General features: G+C 32.0%; 1 protein-coding gene across 4 annotated transcripts in view; it reads right to left on the bottom strand.

Moving 5' to 3' along the window:
- LOC132750529 (beta-arrestin-1-like) overlaps positions 1-23503 on the bottom strand; it is an 80354-nt gene that overhangs the window by 11464 nt on the left and 45387 nt on the right. For all 4 annotated transcript variants that reach the window (XM_060740524.1, XM_060740523.1, XM_060740525.1 and 1 more), the window contains 9 exons: positions 22918-23159; positions 19048-19107; positions 15196-15263; positions 13557-13692; positions 9321-9405; positions 5250-5322; positions 3631-3777; positions 1445-1531; positions 733-876 (listed from right to left, as the gene is read on the bottom strand). In XM_060740524.1, coding sequence (XP_060596507.1) covers positions 733-876; positions 1445-1531; positions 3631-3777; positions 5250-5322; positions 9321-9405; positions 13557-13692; positions 15196-15263; positions 19048-19107; positions 22918-23159 — 1042 coding nt within the window. The remainder of the gene's footprint in view (positions 1-732; positions 877-1444; positions 1532-3630; positions 3778-5249; positions 5323-9320; positions 9406-13556; positions 13693-15195; positions 15264-19047; positions 19108-22917; positions 23160-23503) is intronic.

The raw sequence follows: 23503 nt of genomic DNA, 5'->3' as shown, positions 1-23503 counted from the left end.
GAAAATTATGGCTCCGTAGATGTATTTAAAAGCAAACATACACAGAAATTAAAGACTCATTTAAGACTGGATGTTTATTATAAATTTATGTCAAAGTGAATATCAAACTCTTAAGGTCAACTAGCAGTCTTGTTCATAGACAAGCTTGTTTATTTCAAGAGAACACCCCAAGTCTTTGATGTTTTTTGTTTACATACTACACTTTTTTTGAATAAGGGCATAATTATTCAACTAGGGCTTTTACATTATGAGGTAATGTGACTGTAACATGTAACTTTTTACATTGAAGAAGAAAAAGCTTCAAAGAACCAATCAAAAATGAATTCCAAGAAAAGTTATTTATCAGAAAATGTTTTATACCCTTTTTACTTAGTCAAAACATATTTATTGTCACTTGATTGCTCTGAAAGATTGAAGGTTACGTCCTAGACTGTACTGGTGAAAAAAGAACATTATTTAGACCAGAGTAGGACTCAAACCAAGGTACTTGATACTTAAACCACTAGGGCAATTGCTTCCCTTTTTATGTACAGTAAACTCCACTTACAACCATATACCACTTATAACGTTGCTGTTTCCACGTTCCCAACTATTGTTTTCAAATTGGTTGTCTCCCAGATATAAAGATATCCAGACATAATGACATAAATTCTGCCCCCTGTTTATTGTTATAAGCAGAGTTTACTTTGTTATGTTACCATAGCAACCTGAAGTTTGAGTCACGTGACTTACTTTGTATCCAATTGTATGAGATTTGTATCAACAGGAGCTTCACTTCCATCATTTGGTTTAGCAATACTTCCTTGCCTTGATGGAGCCGGACTCTCTGGGGGCTTGGGGTGTGTCAACGTGAATGGTAATTCAACAGATAAATCTCTGTAAAACAACAAATAAATACTATACTCTCCATTTCTGTGCTGTCAAATTAATTATCATTAATTGTTTTTCATTTGACCTTTCTGTCACAGCACTGTAAAGACTGTAAGGTGACATTTCAACTTTATTGATGAAGAAAGACCTCTACTGTTATTCATTGCATTATTCCAAGCACAAGCAGACACATAGTAAGAACCACAGACCTTCCATAAGATAGCTCGACTGTTTCCTTGCATTAAAGATCAAAAGTCTTAGACTCTTATATACAGCAGTTTGAGGCTTGTATTTGACCATCTTGAATTATTTATGGCATTCATTGGAACTAACATGCATGACCAGGAACAAATTGGCATCCAAACCTGGGTAGAACATAAGTTATTTCAAAGCTTGGCTGAAACTGTTTCACAAAGTCAAATCTTGAATACTCAAATTAAATGTGGATTTAAACTCACAGCATAGCTTAACAAAATGAGATTCAAAGATTTTTAACACAAAGACTGTAGGAGTGGTCAAAAGTAAAGTATAGTTACATGTATACAACCTTCACCTTCTGTTTTTCTGCACTTACCCAGACCCAAATCCTAATATCAGTCTAACTTTGACTTTATATGAGACAACTATACCAAGATTCTCTTTCTGCACATTATCCTGTACACTGAAATAAAATACAATAAAAATATTTTATTACTCTTATACAGTCTATTTACAGTTGAAAACTTTAGTAAAAAAAGATTTGAATACTCACTTAGTGGATGAGCCATGGTTTGTGATAAAGGCAAGATTTGTAAACTCATAGTGGATGATACTCACATAGTGGATATGGCAAGATTTGTAAACTCAAATAGTGGATATGGCAAGATTTGTAAACTCATAGAGTGGATATGGCAAGATTTGTAAACTCATAGAGTGAATGAGGCAAGATTTGTAAACTCATAGAGTGAATGAGGCAAGATTTGTTAACTCATAGAGTGGATATGGCAAGATTTGTAAACTCATAGAGTGGATATGGCAAGATTTGTAAACTCAAAGAGTGGATATGGCAAGATTTGTAAACTCACATAGTGGATGAGGCAAGATTTGTAAACTCATAGAGTGAATGAGGCAAGATTTGTTAACTCATAGAGTGAATGAGGCAAGATTTTTAAACTCAAAGAGTGGATGAGGCAAGATTTGTTAACTCATAGAGTGGATATGGCAAGATTTGTAAACTCAAAGAGTGGATATGGCAAGATTTGTAAACTCATAGAGTGAATGAGGCAAGATTTGTAAACTCATAGAGTGAATGAGGCAAGATTTGTTAACTCATAGAGTGAATGAGGCAAGATTTTTAAACTCAAAGAGTGGATGAGGCAAGATTTGTAAACTCATAGAGTGGATATGGCAAGATTTGTAAACTCATAGAGTGGATATGGCAAGATTTGTAAACTCAAAGAGTGGATGAGGCAAGATTTGTAAACTCACAGCGGATGAGACAAGATTTGTAAACTCATAGAGTGGATATGGCAAGATTTGTAAACTCATAGAGTGGATATGGCAAGATTTGTAAACTCACAGCGGATGAGACAAGATTTGTAAACTCATAGAGTGGATATGGCAAGATTTGTAAACTCATAGAGTGGATATGGCAAGATTTGTAAACTCATAGAGTGGATATGGCAAGATTTGTAAACTCATAGAGTGGATATGGCAAGATTTGTAAACTCATAGAGTGGATATGGCAAGATTTGTAAACTCATAGAGTGAATGAGGCAAGATTTGTAAACTCAAAGAGTGAATGAGGCAAGATTTTTAAACTCAAAGAGTGGATGAGGCAAGATTTGTTAACTCAAAGAGTGGATGAGGCAAGATTTGTATACTAACATAGTGGTTCAAGCAAGATTTGTATTCTCACATAGTGGATGAAGCAAGATTTTTATATACTTACATAGTAGATGAGGCCAAATTTATAATGGTAACATGGTGGATGAGGCCAAATTTATAATGGTAACTTAGTGGATAAGGCAAAATTTATAATGGTAACTTAGTGGATGAGGCCAAATTTATAATGGAAACTTAGTGGATGAGGCCAAATTTATGATGGTAACTTAGTGGATAAGGCAAAATTTATAATGGAAACTTAGTGGATGAGGCCAAATTTATAATGGTAACTTAGTGGATAAGGCCAAATTTATGATGGTAACTTAGTGGATGAGGCCAAATTTATGATGGTAACTTAGTGGATAAGGCAAAATTTATAATGGTAACTTAGTGGATGAGGCCAAATTTATGATGGTAACTTAGTGGATAAGGCAAAATTTATAATGGTAACTTAGTGGATGAGGCCAAATTTATAATGGTAACTTAGTGGATAAGGCAAAATTTATAATGGTAACTTAGTGGATGAGGCCAAATTTATGATGGTAACTTAGTGGATAAGGCAAAATTTATAATGGTAACTTAGTGGATAAGGCAAAATTATAAATGGTAACTTAGTGGATGAGGCCAAATTTATAATGGTAACTTAGTGGATGAGGCCAAATTTATAATGGTAACTTAGTGGATAAGGCAAAATTTATAATGGTAACTTAGTGGATGAGGCCAAATTTATAATGGTAACTTAGTGGATAAGGCAAAATTTATAATGGTAACTTAGTGGATGAGGCAAAATTTATAATGGTAACTTAGTGGATGAGGCCAAATTTATGATGGTAACTTAGTGGATAAGGCAAAATTTGTAAAATCACATAGCGGATGAGGCAAAATTTGTATACTCACATTGTGGATGAGGCAAGATTTGTGTCCTCATGTTTGAGTTTACCATCAAGAGCTAGACCTCTTTTGTCTCGGTTATTTGATAATAACGGAGTAAGGTGAAACACTTTACAGAAACCAGTCTGACTTGGCTGTATTGGAAATCCTTCTCTACAAACAAAAATATAAAATGTTAACACAATGATTGTTGACAAATTTCAATTAATGTAACTTATAATTTTATGAAGGGGTATGTTAACCTTCAAATATATACCCGGTAAGACATATACATTTTCCCCAAACTTTTGTAAGAAACAAATTTACAAATTTTTACAATTATATCAAGAAAAAATATACAAGAAATTAATATAAAATAAATGCAATGAATATTGTTTCATGTTTTAAAACAACAGAATGTATAAAATAAATGTTTTATTGCAAAATATCAAGTTTCATAATGCAAAATGTGCCATGATTATAATTTATTATAATGTGCAAAAACTTCTCTTCCAAAACGTAGTCTGTAAAAACATTTGGAATGAAGATGTGAATAAAAATATCCTACTTCACTTTTTGTAATATGTACCGTGCATATCTATATAATACTTACAAAGTTCACCATTGATGTTTCAAATATTTATATACCAAAGAAGTTTCAAATGCTATCAATTGGTATGCATGTAAATGGTTTACATACTGGTATAGCATACATGTCTCAAATACTTCTCTTTAAATGGTTATAATAATAATTATACCACATATGGGTAAGTTATCAATGGTTACATACCAAAGACATTTCAAATGGTTATATACTACAGTTTTAAAATATGTTTTAAAATGTTTTAAATATATTTGTATACAAAAGATGTATTATATACCACAGATGTTACTGTAGTTGTTTTTAATGTTTATATACTGAAGCTGATTTTGAATGGTTATATACCACAGTTGATTTAAATGGTTATATAACAGCATCATTTCTAAATGGTTAAATTCAACACTATATTTAAATGGTTATATATGCAACAGTTGTCTTAAATGGTTATATACACAGATATAAAAAATGTAAATATCTATGTAGAAGTCAATTGAAATCTTTCATTACAATAGATTGTAAATGAAAGAAAAAGTTGTCTTATATATATAAACCAAAACTGCTATATAAAGTTGCTTTTTTACATGTACTTTATAGGCTACTTTACCATGTAAAATATTCTTAAAGTAACAATAACTGTTAACATTATATACATAAATTATGGAGTTACATCTGAAATTCCCACTTTGATGCATTGTACACTGTATATATAGTTGATATAATAAGGATTTAACTCATTACAGGATTGGAGCGGTACCTATAGACGATTGCAAAATTCATGATCTCAAAATAGACAAATATTCTTTTTTTTTTCGTCGATTATTACATTTTTCATGCATTTACATACAAAAATCGGTGTGAAAAGATGAATTAGACCTTTTAAAGTTCATTCCGTTGGATAAAAAGGCAAGATTTTAGCACTTTATCATTCAAGCGCCTTGTCAGGTATATAACGGAATACGGTATTTAGTATGGTGCTCCAATCCTTTTTAGTGTCACTCATATAATAATATGAAATGGTGAATAAATATGAAATATATCAACTTACTCGCTCTCCATGTCAGCTACTGTGCATTTATACTGGGCAGTGGAAAATAAACATATATCTGCAAATTGTCTCACTGTAGGGTAAAATAAAAGGGAGGTAATAAACTATATGGTTATACTGATTGTCTGATTATGATAACATAAACAATTTCAAAAGCATATAAACTGGCTTTATACATAATCATACATGTCATTACATCCTGGATGTCCAGAACTGCCGCGGAAATCAGGTATAATCCCTGAGGTGTCCCAGAGAAGAGTTTTGTCCCAGTGAAATAAGTTCATTTGCAGCAAGAAAAATTACCATTTTAAGTAATCTTATATGCAAGTTAATGTTAACTACCCCAAAATGCTGATTTCAGATTGTCCAGCATGAGACATTATAGTATGGTATTACTCAGGAACTGTTGACAGTAGCCCTTTGATTGGTAAATCTCGTAAATTAGTCCAGACTTAACATACATGTAACTGTTTATAATACTAGTTTTTGACAGTTTAAGGGAACCTTATCACATTAATAAAATGATAGATAAACTGCCAATAATTTTTGACATTTTGTCTTTGTAATTTATCATAATGCTTGCAAGGTGTAAATATTGGTAAATTAATTGTATGTACTACGTAATTATCTTAAAAACAATTTTCCTCCTGATTTCTTAATGAACCCCCTCCCCCGACCCAGCCTCCTACCACCAACACAGCCCCCTACCACAATCTAGAATTAAAGGTGTCCTGGAATGCAATCTAGAAATAATGGCATATATGATTTTTTTTTTTTTTTTCTTTCAATGTCACCATAAATCAACTTCCTAACACTAGTTTTTATGTTTCAACTTGAATTTTTAACTTGACAAGTAAAAATGATGAAAGAAAAGAAATACAAAATCTAAATTTTAAAACTAATAAAGCCAGTAATAAATATAATTTTGTGCTAACATGTATTGTACAAGTTTGTGAAAGCTAACAATAGAAATATACAGATAAACACATTCATAATGTCTACAAATCAAAATAACAAAGGTAACATTCTTTTTTCAACCCAGTTCTTGAGTACTCAGACTGCCCCTCACTTCAGCTTATAATTAGTTCTGCAATCATGGGAAATTAAAACTTGCTTACAATATTCTAATTTCTATTTGTGTTTAGCTGTATTATATACATTATATTTGTGATTAAATATATCCAGTTCATAATATACTATTATATTAAATATTCAACATCAAATACATTTCAACATTCTGGGGGGAAATCATTTCCATGGCAACATCTCCATTATAAGCTGTATAAAGTTGACTTAGTTAACCACTTTCTGTGTCTATAATGGCTTAGTTAATCACTTATGTGTCTAGTATACCTTTGTTGACCACTTATGTGTCTATTATAACTTAGTTAACCACTTTCCATACCTAGTATAACTTAGTTAACCATTTCTGTGTCTAGTATGACTTTGTTAACAATTTTCCATACCTAGTAGAACTTAGTTAACCATTTATGTGTCTAGTATACCTTTGTTGACCACTTATGTGTCTATTATAACTTAGTTAACCATTTTCCATACCTAGTAGAACTTAGTTAACCATTTATGTGTCTAGTATACCTTTGTTGACCACTTATGTGTCTATTATAACTTAGTTAACCATTTTCCATACCTAGTAGAACTTAGTTAACCATTTATGTGTCTAGTATACCTTTGTTGACCACTTATGTGTCTATTATAACTTAGTTAACCACTTTCCATACCTAGTATAACTTAGTTAACCATTTCTGTGTCTAGTATGACTTTGTTAACAATTTTCCATACCTAGTAGAACTTAGTTAACCATTTATGTGTCTAGTATGACTTTGTTAACAATTTTCCATACCTAGTAGAACTTAGTTAACCATTTCTGTGTCTAGTATGACTTTGTTAACAATTTTCCATACCTAGTAGAACTTAGTTAACCATTTATGTGTCTAGTATGACTTTGTTAACAATTTTCCATACCTAGTAGAACTTAGTTAACCACTAAAATATGTGTCTATTATGACTTTGTTAACCATTTATGTGTCTAGTATGACTTTGTTAACCATTTCTGTGTCTATTATAACTTAGTTAACCACTTTCCATACCTAGTAGAACTTAGTTAACCATTTATGTGTCTAGTATGACTTTGTTAACAATTTTCCATACCTAGTAGAACTTAGTTAACCACTAAAATATGTGTCTAGTATGACTTTGTTAACAATTTTCCATACCTAGTAGAACTTAGTTAACCACTAAAATATGTGTCTAGTATGACTTTGTTAACAATTTTCCATACCTAGTAGAACTTAGTTAACCACTAAAATATGTGTCTAGTATGACTTTGTTAACAATTTTCCATACCTAGTAGAACTTAGTTAACCACTAAAATATGTGTCTAGTATGACTTAGTTAACCATTTATGTGTCTAGTATGACTTTGTTAACAATTTTCCATACCTAGTAGAACTTAGTTAACCACTAAAATATGTGTCTAGTATGACTTTGTTAACCATTTATGTGTCTAGTATGACTAAGTTAACCACTTTCCATGTCTAGTATGGTTAAGATAATGGCACTCTGTGTCTTAAGTACGACTTAGTTCACCACTTTCTGTGTTAAGTGTGTACTAGACTAAATGAAGAATTGAAAAAGCAACAAAAACTCTCAGATAGGCCAAATCTTTGACACGACAATTATCTGCGAAGAGCTTTCACTAGGCATTTTCAAATTTTAGAATAATTCATTAAAATTTAAGCTAGAATTATGGGTCTTGGTCAGTAACCTATAATTATAGCCATGAAGGCAATAACAAATAGGTATATATATCAGGAAAAAAATGCTAAAAACATGTGTCTTGGGAAAGAGGCCTACAATTATGATCTTATGGAAGTGTAAAGCTTGATCAGAAGTCAATAACAACTTGTTTTAATGAGATATGAAGTTCACACAAAATACCTTGATGTCAGTGTGATAAATTTAGTGCTTAATTTCTTTTAGTTAGTACAGTATATATTGTACAGTAAAATTTTGCTGTACAGAACACAATGTGAATCAATACTAATATCAGAAACAGAAACTGACCAAGTAAGCCAAGTTTATGCCAGCATTATAAAGGATATGATACCATAAGTTTATTGTACACGTCTACATTAAAGCATATATTTAGGATCCTTGCAGACATAGTCATTATGTTAACAGATATAAAAGCCAAAAAATTTTCTACTGTTTAAATTAAAGCCTGCTTTGTTCAAATATTTTTATAAAAAATAATTTCGTCAATTATTTTACACTATATTTCTTTTTTTTTTTGGCTCTTGTATCTGAAAGTCTTACGTAGTCTCCAGAGAATAAACTTCGAGCTCTGCCTCGTTTTGCTCGTACAATGTTAAAGTCTGAGACTGATGTACTGATAGCAAGTAAAATAACAAAATATTTGTTTCAAACCTTACACTAGAACTGTGAAAAAATATTGTCATTTAATGCCAAAAATGAAACATGTACATTTGTGTTTATAGCAAATAATATTTGTAACAATAGATGCTTGACATGTCCGTTTGACAAAATTAATAATATAGCCTTATGGATTAATCAATGACAGGTACAAAACACCAAATATCTAAGATATTGGTCTTATACTAGCTCTGTATACATCTTATGGCATATTTACAAGAATGTATCAAGGACAAAGATATAATTTAAAGATAAATATAACTTTTTTTGTTTGTGTTTTACGTCAGACACTTTTTTATTGTTTGCATTCTACGTTGGACCAACACAGTAGAGGTCGCATGGCAACTTTTCAAGCTTAACTGGTGCAAAAAGACTTCAAGTGCCCTTTAGTCCTTGCACTGTTTTACGCACAAACAGGCAACTGAGTAGAATCAAGGACATTCCTTAAGCTAGCTTGATAGCTTCCTCACATGAAGGAATGTAAAGTCCCTGTTGGGTTTCGAACCCACAGCAGTAAGGGGCAAGTGACCTTAATAAATATAACATATTGACAAACCAAACATAAATGCAATCATAATCCGTAAAAATATGATATTTTTATAAAGGAAATGGAATGTACCTGACAATTTTACTTTCTTGACTGTTTTTGAAGTATTATTGTCGACTAGAACATTGACAGCTATGCTTTCTCCATGATAATATTTCTGTAAATAGAACAAAATAATGAAAACATCTCATGTGATCAAGTAATGGCCATTAATGTGAATACATTTGTACTTATGTCCTTGGCCAAATAAAAAAAGCAAGATGAAATTATCTAATTAACCCATAACTTACTTGATACTGTACATTAAATGTACTATTCATCATTTTTAAGTCTATTAAGCTATATGTCTGCTGCCTGCAGTTTATAAAATTTTCATTTGAATTTTGAAAAAAGATTCTTCCAAAGTACTTGAATGAAAGAATAATTTTCTGTTTTTCTTCAAGAGTGAATGGCACATGTATGAAATCGTAGCTAAACCTGTTAAAACTCTACTGAAAATAGCAGCAAAATATTCAATTTTGCTGCAAATTTTACAGTTAACAAAGATACAATATTCATATGTGTTAAAAAATAGAGACATTCTATGCAATAACTCATTGGAGAATCAACCACAAGATTATGGAAACAATATAATTATACTTTTAATTAATTTTAATATATATTTACATAAAACATAGCTTTGTACCATTTAAAGGAAAATTTCACTAAATAGTTAACAGTGCAGATGCCTATGGATGTGCATGTTTATCTTGGTCTGCACTGGTCACATACTTTGTTAGATTCAGTTATAGCAGGGAAGCTAATAAGGTTTATAACATTTTTATTTGTATGTAATATTGTTGGTCTTCACAACTTTGATCAGTATCTTTCCTCTTGCATTTATCTCAGCAACAGCTAACGTTCATCATCAAACTATATCTCATATATCCCATTAAACCTTTTCATGTTGGAAAATACGCCTTAAAAGTTATTCAATTATGTTGATGGGCTTAATTAATACGGAATTATTCCTGCTCAAAGACTGTCACGCACACTGGGCGACAAAGTAATTAGTGCTAGCTTTTTTTTTCGGGGAGAAAGATGGTTCACTTTAAACCTAAATCAATAAAGTATATCACGTTTTGAAACACACTCATATAAAGCTTTTATTATGATTATAACATTTTCTCCGTCGCTTTTATTCATGACTTTTTTTTTACACAGATCTTTTCTGTCACGCCAGAAAATTGTAGGTATCTGTATTTCTAAAAAGAAACCTGAGAAAATCTACCAAATTAATTTTGAAAAAGCCAGAAAAAATTCCTATACAAAATTTAAACAGTCATATCTGAAATATCTAAAAAAAGGCTCAGAAAAGAAATCAACTATCTGACCCTTACATCACCGATTTGTATAATAGACTAGTCCTATATTGCATTTTGGAATTGTCCATTGTTTTTTAGAGGGGGGTTCAATTATCAGTAGGCTAAACTGATTTTGTTTGTTTGTTTGGATTTACCCAGCACCAACACAGTTTGGTGTTACAAACTTCAAAGCAACATCAGGGATAATAACCACCTCCCCTGTTGGAGCTAAGAGATGCACAGACTCCAGTTATTCAAACCCATTTAGTCGCCTCTTACTATCACACAGCGATAAAAGTTGGCTGCAATTTTTATTCCTCAAACAAGACATCCCCTCAGTCACAAGGGAAAAACTAAATCAGTTTGGTAATCATAGAACAGTTAACACTGTATAGATGAGCAGGACTGTCTGATATTATAATGAACAGTTTACCTATCCTATCCTAACCTTTACCACCAGTATAGAGCCAGGCCAGGCCAGCCCATACATCCCTTGAGTCTTGCACCAGGAACTAATACTGTTTGCTGACAAACTTAAAATTGTCATCCTTATCACCCTCAAAATGATCATGGACAGTTCTAAAATCCAAAATGGAAGCTGGACAAGTCCATTTAAGAAATTCAGCAGGTTATGGGTAAGAGACAAATCATTGCATAAGTACTCAAAAGTTTAAGGACACAAGTACTCAGTAAAACAATTCCAGACTATATCTTATATCTATTCTACTGTTTCATTGATATTTTGATCAGATTAAAGGCGTGGTAGCCTGGTATTTATGCTGAAAGCTGATTTAACAGAAGTGTCAATTAGCTGTAATAATGCTCATTAAACATGCATGCTTTCATCAAATCAATCAACATGCTCTGTGGTAAATCAATCACTGATTTAATCACAGATTTAGGCAGACATTTTCTGGTCACGTAACTTTTATACCTTGATGCTTTACTTTCACTGTTGTGTCACACATGTGACACAGGACTTTGATGTTAAGATTTTGTTGTTTATAAAATATACATGTCATACTGATTTTTACCAATATTATTTTTTCATTAAAAGAACTTTTGACTTCAAAACAATTTGGTGTTACTAAATATTACACTTTAGCACTTTCTTCAATGCTTAACAAGACACTGTCTTTCTAAGTTTTACAATCTATTACAAATGTACCTGCATTTTTAAAGCTTTACAAGAATTCCTAAGCTTTACAAGACGATGCATGCATATTTTCAAGACATTGCCTGTGTTTTTCTAGGCTTTAGAAGACACTTTTGTTTGATTTTTTAGGCTTTACATTGTTTGTTTGTTTTTCTAGGCTTTAGGCTTTCCAAGACATTGTTATAAGCAAGCCTTTAAAGACAGTGATTTTCTTTAAACACCTTTTTATGTATTTTAATCTTAACAATTTTTAGATAAAATGCATTAAAAAGGTGTTTAACTTGGAATATTTATGGTATCTTATGCTGAACAATTCTTGCACTATTGGTTTCCTTTAAGCATCAATGAAACTATGTAAATATAATATTCCAGAGTTCAGCACAAAACAGTCAGTAACTGAATGTATTAAATAACAAGGTTTGACAGTGCTGCCTAGAAACCTTTGATCTGCAGAATGATACATAATCTGCAGCACATAAACTTAATCCTGACTTATGGCTGTAAGGAGAAAACACAATGTCTAATTTTAAGAAATACACAGCTACATCTGTATGGATTTTACGGTCATATTTCAAGAAAGTCTGACAATCTGACAAAGAAAGGACACTAAGGTAAGGAGAAAGGTTTTACAGTATCTAACTAAAATTTGCATCACAACATAAATGCTTAACAAGAAAATAGTCAAAGAGTTAGAATTTATAAATTGTGTGCATGTACACCAATTTTAAAGTGAAATCTAGTAGCTTTGATCTTTCGATAAACTGGACCATACTGAACTAAAGAATATAACAATGCAATGTACCAAGTTCAATCCCCTGCTGTGACCTTGACCATTAAGATAGGGAGCTAAGACTTCCATACAACCTCCCATTATGGTGGTCAAGTGTAACAATTAATTTAATGTAATCATGCAGGTAAAAGTTATGGACTGGACACAAACTTCAATTTTTGAACTTCAAACTATATTACAAATTATGAAATATATGAATTAAATTCAAAAGTTCAGTCCCCTGCAGTGTCCTTGACCACTGCCTGGGTCTTGCACATGATGCATCATTTCCATAAAAAATATCTTTATAGTAAACACTCCCTGAATTTTTGGTTTGAAAATGTTGCAATGTCCATTATAAAATTATCATATTCAATGTAGCTGAATATTTCTCAATTTTCTGGGAAAGCTAGAAAAATTATCTAGAAAATTATCGCGAGCAGAAAATAAAATTACTATTGGGAATTTAGGATGTATACTGAATCATGCCTGCTGGCTGATAGTCTATATGTAAGAGAGGAGAAACTTAATGTCATTATATAATATTTGTCACTTATGATATCTAACTAGTGGTCTAACATTTGATAAAATATAAATGAGATACTTTATTTATTTCTGTTGACATAACGAGATAAAACCGTCTCACGAGATACGACCATGAATACATGGATGAATGTTTTGTTAGAGGAGCATTAGGTGTAAACTGCAATTGTGGCCATAGGACATATATATATTTCCCTGCAATTATAGAATACAACAGATGTAAACAGTGTCAGTGACAGACTTACCAAGGAGGTTACACAGAAAATAGCCTCCATTCAGCAGAGCTTAATGATACAACATTCCCAGCTTGTAATCTCAAATCTATCTAGGACATGATTCATCAGACACAGTCCCCACTTTAGACCTTTGATCACAGATCAGAGTCATGGACAAGACACCATCTCATTAATGTTATTCTTTTTAAAGCACTTATAAATTTCCAAGTTGAAGCTCCAGATGGACACACCCACTGAAAGATCAAGCCAATAATAACATACCTCTTTATCAAGTGACGCCTCCAGTTTTATATTTCCAGGGCTCATCATGAAATCTTTTGATGTTTCTGCACTAGGTTGTGGTGCAGGCTCCTCCGGGGCATATGTCAGCTTTCTTATGGCCAGACGGACGGAATTCCTGAAATATATATAATATGTTTTACTGCTATAAGACCTTGTAATTTTTATTCCTTATTACTGAAACTGAAATAACTCAACAAACATTTTATTCCAATAGTGCTAATGAATTATAATTATTTTTTGATAATTCAAATTTGACTCTCTCATATCATACTGAATATTTCCTTAAAAAAAGTTTTGTGTGTTAATCTCAACAGTACAACGATAGTATATGGTGGATTGCTAATTGCCCTATGCATGGCCTTCCATAATTGGTCTTTACCCCTCAACCAATTTTGACTTGTTATTTTCAACACAATGACCGAATCAGTCTTAAATATTCAATTGTTAAAGCAGGTAAGCTTTGGTCTGCCATATTCAGGACAGTGTCTTGAGCCTACCATATTCATGGCCAGCCATCGAATTTCAACATAATTATAAAAGTGCATCCCAGTTATTAATATTTCATTCTTTAATCAGCCAATCAAAACATTTTAAAGCCACAACCATAGGAGTGCGTATGTTCTAAGCTTAGTCAGGGTCCATCCACCTTTTAAGGCACCAGGAGTACAGATCCCGGACATGTCACCAATCATGTCCTTAGTATTTAATTGCCAAATGGTGACATATTAATTTTGAATTCAGTAATTTACCGAACACAACTCAATATATAATATCATGCTACAACCATACTCTGACTCCACTGATATATATATAGTCATATACTGATATAGCTACACACACAAACAATAAATGTACAGACTTTTTTTCTTATTTTTTAATAAAAAGAGAGTTGCCTGTAGGGTAAAGATCTGCCCTAGAAATCACAGATAACACTTGACAAATACTTGCCACTCGAGCTACAATCAATAAAACAAATAAGATTTCTCATCCATATCTGTAACAGTTTTTTTTTATGCTTCAAGTCTTGATCTGGTATAAAATAGCTTCTTAGAACCATGAAATTTTAAATTATATGATGTTAATATTAATATGCTTTAACTAGTATGTATATATAGTAGCTCCATTAATATATATGTAGAATGGAGAAGAAATACCTTTCAAAAAAAAGCTTGAAGTATTTCAAACTTTTGTAACATTCACTTCATTATGCTTATACTTTTGCACTGTATGAATCCTGGTCTTACATTTACATATCTTTGAATTTCAGTGGGGTTTTTGAACGTAAATATTTTCATATCAATTTTGCCATGTTGGGCTTTCTTTATTTCTGTTTTTCTCTAATGTGTTGATGATATTGTATCCTGATTGGTCTACTTTCTCTTATTCAGTTTCAAAATATATATCGTCACCTTAGTGCAATATCTGGTTAACTCTTATTAAGTTTAGAAGGACCCATTATTACACAAAGATGATGATACTGCTTTTTCAATTACAATTGATAGTAATATTAATGATATGCAAAATTCAGAATAAACTGGACAACACTAAATGCTAACAATTTGTGTATAATCATGATTGGTAAAAGGGACATTTTATGGATGTGTTATGGAAAATTTACCTTTTATGAGGTTTTTCCTCTAAATTCTCTGCCACATATGTCTTCAACTCATAATCTACACCACATGGCTGAAAACAACAAAAACAAAATATAATCAATACAGTGACTTACAATTAAATAATTTTAATCACATGAACTGTTGGCAGGTAGGTCTTCCCAATTTTTTATCCATTTTCTTAAAGGAACTCCACTGAGGTCCAAAAGAATAAAAACATGAAATTCAATTTTTTTACACATATAAGCCGGGAACTAAAAACAGAAAGATATGTAAAAGAAAGTAAAGAAATATTTTCTGAAATAAACTGAAAATCATGTTTGTGCTATTATTTGCCTAATTAGCAAAAAAGCCATGTTACGCTTTTCCATTTTTGGTTATTTTTCACATTAGAATGATCATTCTGGTAAAACGGAATGAGACAAGGATCTGAAATTTTTGACACAATTTATAAATCTAGACTTATATCAGACGAAACATTTATCTCGAAAAATTATTTCTAGTTCCAACATGTCAAAAAACCTCAGTGGAGTCCCTTTAAAGTACAGTTCAGGTGCATATGTCCGACCTATGATATTTAAAATAATCAATAATGCATGCAGACCACAGTGTTATTACCAACTTTCTGTAGTCAAGTGATTCACCTGGAGAAGACAGTATAATTACCTGAAGGTACTGACCCTGTATAAACACAGAATACAGAAACACATACAACCAGTATAATTATAAGAAAAATGTTTCTAAAAGTAGCCAAAATCTCACTAAACATTCTCTTTCTGCAAAATGAGGCAGACAGTCTATATTTTCCTTTTGTTAATGATTTACCAAACCTTTCATAAGACCATCGGTTATAAGATAATGGCCAATAAATGCTGGCTTATTCTACAATGATTGGTTTGATACTCAAAGTTCGGATTTTTTATTAGCAAATATCTAGACATACACAGTTTTCACCATCTAAATATGACATAATTACTTTCTGTCTACCTTTCTTTCAGTCATTTCACACAGTAATTGATGGGGTACTTCCTTATCCTTTCATCCAAACAAACCAAAACCCAATACACTGACTAAATAATCTATCCCCATTTCTTCATCCCAATATCTTAAAAACATTAATTCCAATTGAAATCCCTGCCACTTAATGTCTGTTTTGTCTCCCCTAGCTGTTAGCCAAGTTCACTTCACCAAGGCCCTTGTGACTCCTTTTGGTCAAGTTAAAAATCCCTACCACTTCATCACAGTTTTAGACCCCTCCTGTTGGCTGTAAGTTCATATAAGTTTAACCCCCCCCCCCCCCCCCGGTCACAAATCTTTGCCACTTCATTGCAGATTCCATCCCTCCTAAGTTTGCCAAGTGTAAAACCTTTTCAAATCATCACTGTTCTACCTTCTAATTGCAAATCTTCATACTACTATCCCATCTTTGCCAACTGACTTTAAAATGAAAATGTAAATTTTGAATTTGAAACTGTTCATTATTTTGATAGGGATCTTAGATTTGATTGGAATTGAAACCTCGAAATCAGGTACTGGCAACAATTAAAGTGGAGAGAAAGGTTATTCAATGTTTAATAAGCAGAAGTGCAGAAGGAAAGGGTGTTGTTTGGGGTTTTTTGCATGCATAATCTATTTCTGGCATATTCTTTGCAAAACAGCAGTTGCGAAGGTGTTTCTATGTGATGATTGTTTTTTACATTTGATGGCCTAAAAGAAAAGATTTCCAAACAAAGCACGCATAGAGATCTTTTGTAAGATTTAATCAAGTTCTGAAATGTCCAATAATTTGGACCAGCGGTCTATACAGCAGCTAACAATTACTGTTTTGCTAGGAAAAAAAAGAATCTATGAAAGGTTATATTGGCTATCCATATAGGTTATCAGAGACAATAATCTCTACAGGTCCTGAATATAATGCTATATAGTGTCAGAGACTATTGACGAGGGGAAAACATATCATAATCAGTTATATTCTGTATTGTTTGTTCTTAAATTCTTAAGTTCTTAAACATGTTCTCAAAAAATAAAAATACCATTACAATTTAGTCTAGAAAGATTTTTTTTTCATCCAAAGTTGATGCAAAACGTGTCTGATGCAGACAGTTCATCCTCTCCACAACTCCAACCTTCAACCCCACCCCCCTCCCTTACAATAAAACAAAAACGTTTTTCAATTCTGCATGCTCTTATTCATTTCCACAATGAATATTTCAAGGATACTCCTGACTATATTTAATGCTAGCCCTATGAGTAAATAATCTGAATAAGAAGAAAAATTATACAATGGTGATTAATTAGACTCTAACTCATTTTTCCTCTAACAGTGACTGGGATAATTTCCTAAGAAATTGATTTCTCACAAAACATGTCTTGCATTTGATCAAACATTGCTTTATTACAGGATAAGTGGTGCTTACTGACCCCAGGGGCATGATTTATATTAATTTTGTAGAGGTCAACAAGGCAATGCTACATGACAAATATTTGGACTCTAGGCATGTATTTTCAGGAAGTAAGACTGAAAATATGTTTTCTCTTACAAAACTATATCAACTAAGTCACCCCAGGGACGGGGTCAATCCCAGGGGCATGATAAAAATCTTGGTATTCTGTAGGTCACTCACTGTTAAGCTACAACAGTTTGTAAGAATATTTTGTAACTTGCTGTTATTTATCCTTTGTGAGATCACCACTTGAAAGTCCCCCTATACATGCATATATATCTCTCACATAAAGACACGCACATCAATATCAGGAATGGTATAATTGACAGATCTGTATATAAACATTGCCACCAATATATCTTACTCGTAAGAAACAACAGTTATAAGACAGAGACCTCCTAACAAGGGTCTATAATGAACAAACATCACATAAAATGTGATTAACTATACGTGATATATAGTAATATCTCATGCATTACAGCCATAAACAGGCAATCATTTGACCAGTTGTTTTTTTCTGAGAAATATTTACACCAAGGAAACAATTCTGAAAAGAGAATAACAAACTGTTGGTCATATTCTAAATCTAGTGCATTTATATCTGTGTCCATTATGTTTGATTTAATCTTTGTACTTCCTATTTAAGAAGAATCTGAATATTTATTTAAGCATTTGTTTTTTTTTTATGGTAATTTGCGTAATTACTGAACAATTTGTATTTTAAGTCAAAAAGGGGCCCCACTCAAATATTCTTTCAAAATTATGCCCCTTGTCTTACAATCTTACAACTTCATCTTGTCTTTGGTGTTGATACCTTTAAAATTGTTTGAAAAATGGACAACATTAAAGGTTTTTGCATGATGATGTCAACAGCAACCCAGCAATCAAAATAGCTCTACTTTTTCTTCGAAACAGATGAGCTAAAAATTGAAACAGACTGAGAGTTTACCACAAAAATAAGAGAGATTTGTACCAAGCTTCCTTTATTAATAACCTCACTAATATATCAACTCAGAAGATCTGACAACAGAGGGCAGAATACAGACCTAAACCTATCCCACTTCATCATTTCAATTTCAAATAAATTTATCAAACCCTGTGCAGTATGTCAATAATTCTGGTAGGCATGTATTGTTAGACTAATTTAGAGCTTAATTTACCATCTTTGCAGTCTGCCAGACTAGTAAGTAAAGGCTTTATTTATGGAGGTTACACATTCGGTTTCCCTATCTTCAAATGTGAGTCTCTAAGTAACAATTTTACAATATGTACTAGTAGCTTCATTTGTTTTCTGTGTCCTGCAATTGAATTTAAAGGCCAATCTCAAATTCAATGAAGGACAATTTCATTACATTAAGATCAGTGGGAGGATTTTATAATCCAGGAAGATATATGATAGAAAGTTCTTCTAACCTTTCCTGTGTCTCCTGGTGCTGGTTGTAAGGTCACTGATGCTGGAGCATTTGGGGGTAACTGAAAAATATATAATTTATGTTACATTAATACATTCTTATTCATAATATTTGGTGTTCATGATAAGAGTTAGTTATATTTCTTTAAAAAAAAATTTTTTAGCTTGATCGTAAACTTAAAATTTGTTGTCTTGAAGTCTGCTTCCTGAAACAAACTTGTTATGTAAGAAACCCAGTTGGGCTCCCATCATCAAATGGTCCGAGGAAAGTCCTGCAAAAAAGCTGCTCGATGCTACATTTAATTCATATCATGCTTTGCTACTGTACTGGTCAGAGGATATAAGCTGCTGACTAGACAAACAATTTGTGAACATTGGCAATAAATATTTTTTCTCAAATACCCATGCCGTTTTTGCAACTCTGGTAAAAATGGTACTGCTCAGTCATGCATATATTTTGATGTGGCATCATTTGCGTTATACAAGCATAGTGTTAAGATAGCATTACTAAATGCTAAATGATAGCATTACACTTTAAGTGTGTAAACGAAAAATATTCTTTTTCACCTTATACAATCTTTCTTTTTTGGTTTGTGATAATTCCTTTTTGGTATGTGTTAAATAGGATATTATATTCATGTAACTTCATTACTAAATTTATTGAACTTATTGAATAAAATTATATTATGCTCGCCAGAGGTTAGCATATTATAATTTTATTCAACTAGTTCAATAAATTCAGTATTGAACCAGCACTCATGCAATATCCTCTACATGTCATACTGTCATCATGTCATTATGAAAGTAAAACTGAATTTTTAACACTTTTCATTCCCAAAGGCCTGTTTAACAAAATTCTTTAGACCAATCAATTGAATTTTTGTATTTTCTGATCGCAAGATCAGTAAATTACATAGCTAACATCCACGGTCTAACACAAAATTTCCTAACAGTCCTAACAACGCAAAGTAGTTCTCACTAAAAACTGCTTAAAAACCAGCAATTTAAAAGAAAGAACAATTTTTTGTTACAAGTGTCCAACAAATTACTACACATTCAAACTTTAAAAGTAGCGTTGGCTTATAGAATTGTCAATAAATGCACACTCACAAATTACGCGGATGAATATGATTTTATCAATGAAAATGCTATTTTTAGCTATGTCGATTACCGAATACTACACAAATAAATCTGACTACCGAGTAGTTGAATATATAGTTTCTACATGCTGGACTGTTTGGGCGAGAAGATTTTTGCTAAATTATTTACTTCGATTTTAAACAACAGGTTTACCCTGAACAAAATACCTCGAAATTACCCTAACCCGAAATGCAATGGAAATTCTAAATTTAGAATGACTTGATTTTATTCAGCCTTTGCTGCTTAATGCAATATGGCAATTCTAAATTTAGAATGACTTGATTTTATTCAGCCTCTGTTTTTATAACTTCTCTGTGGTGCAGGGGTAACGCGCTCGTTTGTGTGTGAGAGGTCTGGAGTTCAAAACCCAGTCGAGTCAACATTTTTTTTAATTCTTTTTTTTAGTGTCTTTGTTAAGGAAATAGCCACGATATGCAAGGATAAAGTGTGTCTATCATAAAAAATGAACATAAATGATTTTTTGATGCAACTCTAGTTATTCAAAATTCCGTATGTATCAAACTCTGGTGCCCTGCAAGATGAATTATAGTACATAACAAGAAAAGCATTGTTGCAAAGCATCAAAGGGCGTCCGACAGGTGAAGATGAACTAGTAGACATATGATTATAAACTTTTCAATGGTTAATTGGTTTTTACCAGAATTGTTTATCACTTATGAATGAATGGACGAAAGACATTGTTCATTATTAACTTTGATTGGCATGCTAGAGATAAGAATATTACTTGTTATTTCTTTATGATCATGGTTATTAATAGCAACGGTTATACATGTATACAATCATTTATAATCCATATGTGTAATGCATGATCAACACCACACTTGTGTAATTGTCCCTTATTATGTTATCGCTATTAGCGAAGACCCCCCTCTAAAGGTATCTGTTCACACTTACTAACAATATGACACTGGTTACATTACCATGTTGATCATGTTGAGCATAATTGTTTATTATACAATAATTGTAATATCTATTTTAATAAAAAAAATACAGATTTTATGAATATTGTTTTCTTTTCTTTTTTGTGTTTTATGTGTTATTTTAATACTGAGTTTTTACGTTTACTACTATATTAAGAATTCAATTGTCATATTGACCGACGATTATAAGAAAAAACTTAACTGGAAAAAGTCAGTAAATTATGGTTAATCTTTCAATATATAATATTGTTTATTCTTAAACCATATACATGTACATTTGTATTTTTCTTTTTTCTAAAAAATAAACTTATACAGGAAAACACATACAGATATACAGTACGATTTAGATTGCAAAGATCAGAAAATACCACAGAGCTTGCAGCCCTTTGATTAGTTCTGGCATTGCATTTGTGTTTAAACATTGTTTTTAACCAAACATGCCCCACATCTAGAACTGAAATAAGTTTATCTAACATCAATGGCATGAAAAAACAGGAAGGTTGAAATATCAATTCTGCATCCACTTAAAAATTCATCTGAACTACTTCTATTTCTCTAAGTATTCACCTCACAACATTTATAGCTTTCCTTTTTATCTCATTACAGATATAAACTTTATTCTATTACCATTATTTTGCTATCTTTAAAAGAGTTTCTTGGTAATTTGTATTCCAAATATTGTGAGAGATGATGGCAATTCTCACAGTTTATAGTTCTTATGCAAGACAGTTCAAGAAGTGATATCTTCACTTTTTCTAAACTTTGTCACGCATATAGTCTGGCTGCTCTAAATAATAATGTAAAATTACAGAAATAAATGTTTATCTCAACTGATTTTAAATTGAAAAGTCTTGAAAACGAGGGAAACTTCATCTATAAAAAGTAACAATAAGCTATAAACAGCTGTAAAATACTGTTATCTTTAGTTTATATAGAATTTATTTTAGCTGATTGTGTATGAGGCTTTAAGGTTATAGATAAATCTTTGAATCCATTCCTGGAATCAGCAACCATTATTGAGCAACAAGTGTAAAACCATTCCTGGAATCAGCAACCATTATTGAGCAACAAGTGTAAAACCATTCCTGGAATCAGCAACCATTATTGAGCAACAAGTGTAAAACCATTCCTGGAATCAGCAACCATTATTGAGCAACAAGTGTAAACCATTCCTGGAATCAGCAACCATTATTGAGCAACAAGTGTAAAGTGTTTTGCTCAAGGAAACAACAGCTTGTCCCTGATGGCTTTGAGCCCATGTGGCTAGCCAATCTATACTACATGATTGTAGATTGATGGTTTAACCACTCGGCAATGCCACCAAAATCAATTTTGTGATTTTTGTACTAACCTTTGAGAGGGGAGTGGACAAATATTTGTATTTATCTTAATAAGAACCAGTGTTGTCAGTCAAGCCACCTGCTCTTTTTTAAGTTCTTGATAGTAAAACAAAAGCTTTACAAATGCAGGAATTGTCTTCCAATATGGACATATTTGATCAAATATAAACCTGTATGTCTGTGCAGATATTCCAGGCAATATAAACATGTATGTCTGTGCAGATATTCCAGGTAATATAAACCTGTCTGCGCAGATATTCCAGGCAATATAAACCTGTATATCTGCATATATTCCAGGTAATATAACCTGTATGTTTAAGATATAGCAGGCAATGTACTGTATTTGCATATTTCAGTGTTTTGGTATTAGAATCCCTTTTTTTAAAGCAGGGTCCATGCTCATTACTTAAATTGTGTGTGATAATGTTAAACATTGAGAGTATAATCTTACTTCAAAAAAGAAAGGATAGGCATTAGGTCCCAGTTTTTTAATAAGCCTCTCTTGTAGTCTTGTAAGAGGTTTTTGTTGATCCTTGACAGCTGGGTATACTTGCATTGAAGCCAGGAACAAGTCTTTTCTGAACGTGAGACCCAGTACATCGAGATCCTCTCGTCCATATCTAAATGCTGCAAGTACGTGTGCAAACACTTTACGCTCCTTTAAATATTCAGGATCTACCAAAACAACACCATCTGCAAAAAGAAAACGATGTTAAATGAGCAATTTTAGAAACAAAAGTCTACCCCTATTCTCATGTATTCTGTATCAAATTTAAAGCCCATTGTGCCCCTAAAACACTTATGTTTTTATTTCCCAAAGTTGTTTTTTATTTTTAGTTTTATGTTGAAGTTTCATAAAAGTTTCTAAATTTGCCACCTTTTGCTTCTGTTGCCTTCTTTTAATAAGTACAGTTATAGTGATTTGTATGGAAGTCAAAATACTACTTTGTTTACAAAAATAAATATTGTGTACTTAAAACACTTGAAAATATATAAATAAATATTGTAGATAATATTGTACAAGTACCTACTATGGT

This window comes from Ruditapes philippinarum, unplaced genomic scaffold, assembly GCF_026571515.1.
Source record: "Ruditapes philippinarum isolate M1 unplaced genomic scaffold, ASM2657151v2 ctg1652_1_1_1_1, whole genome shotgun sequence".
NCBI classification, from domain to species: domain Eukaryota; kingdom Metazoa; phylum Mollusca; class Bivalvia; order Venerida; family Veneridae; genus Ruditapes; species Ruditapes philippinarum.
Note: the sequence above shows the minus strand (reverse complement) of the source record. Positions and strands in the feature narration are given on the sequence as shown.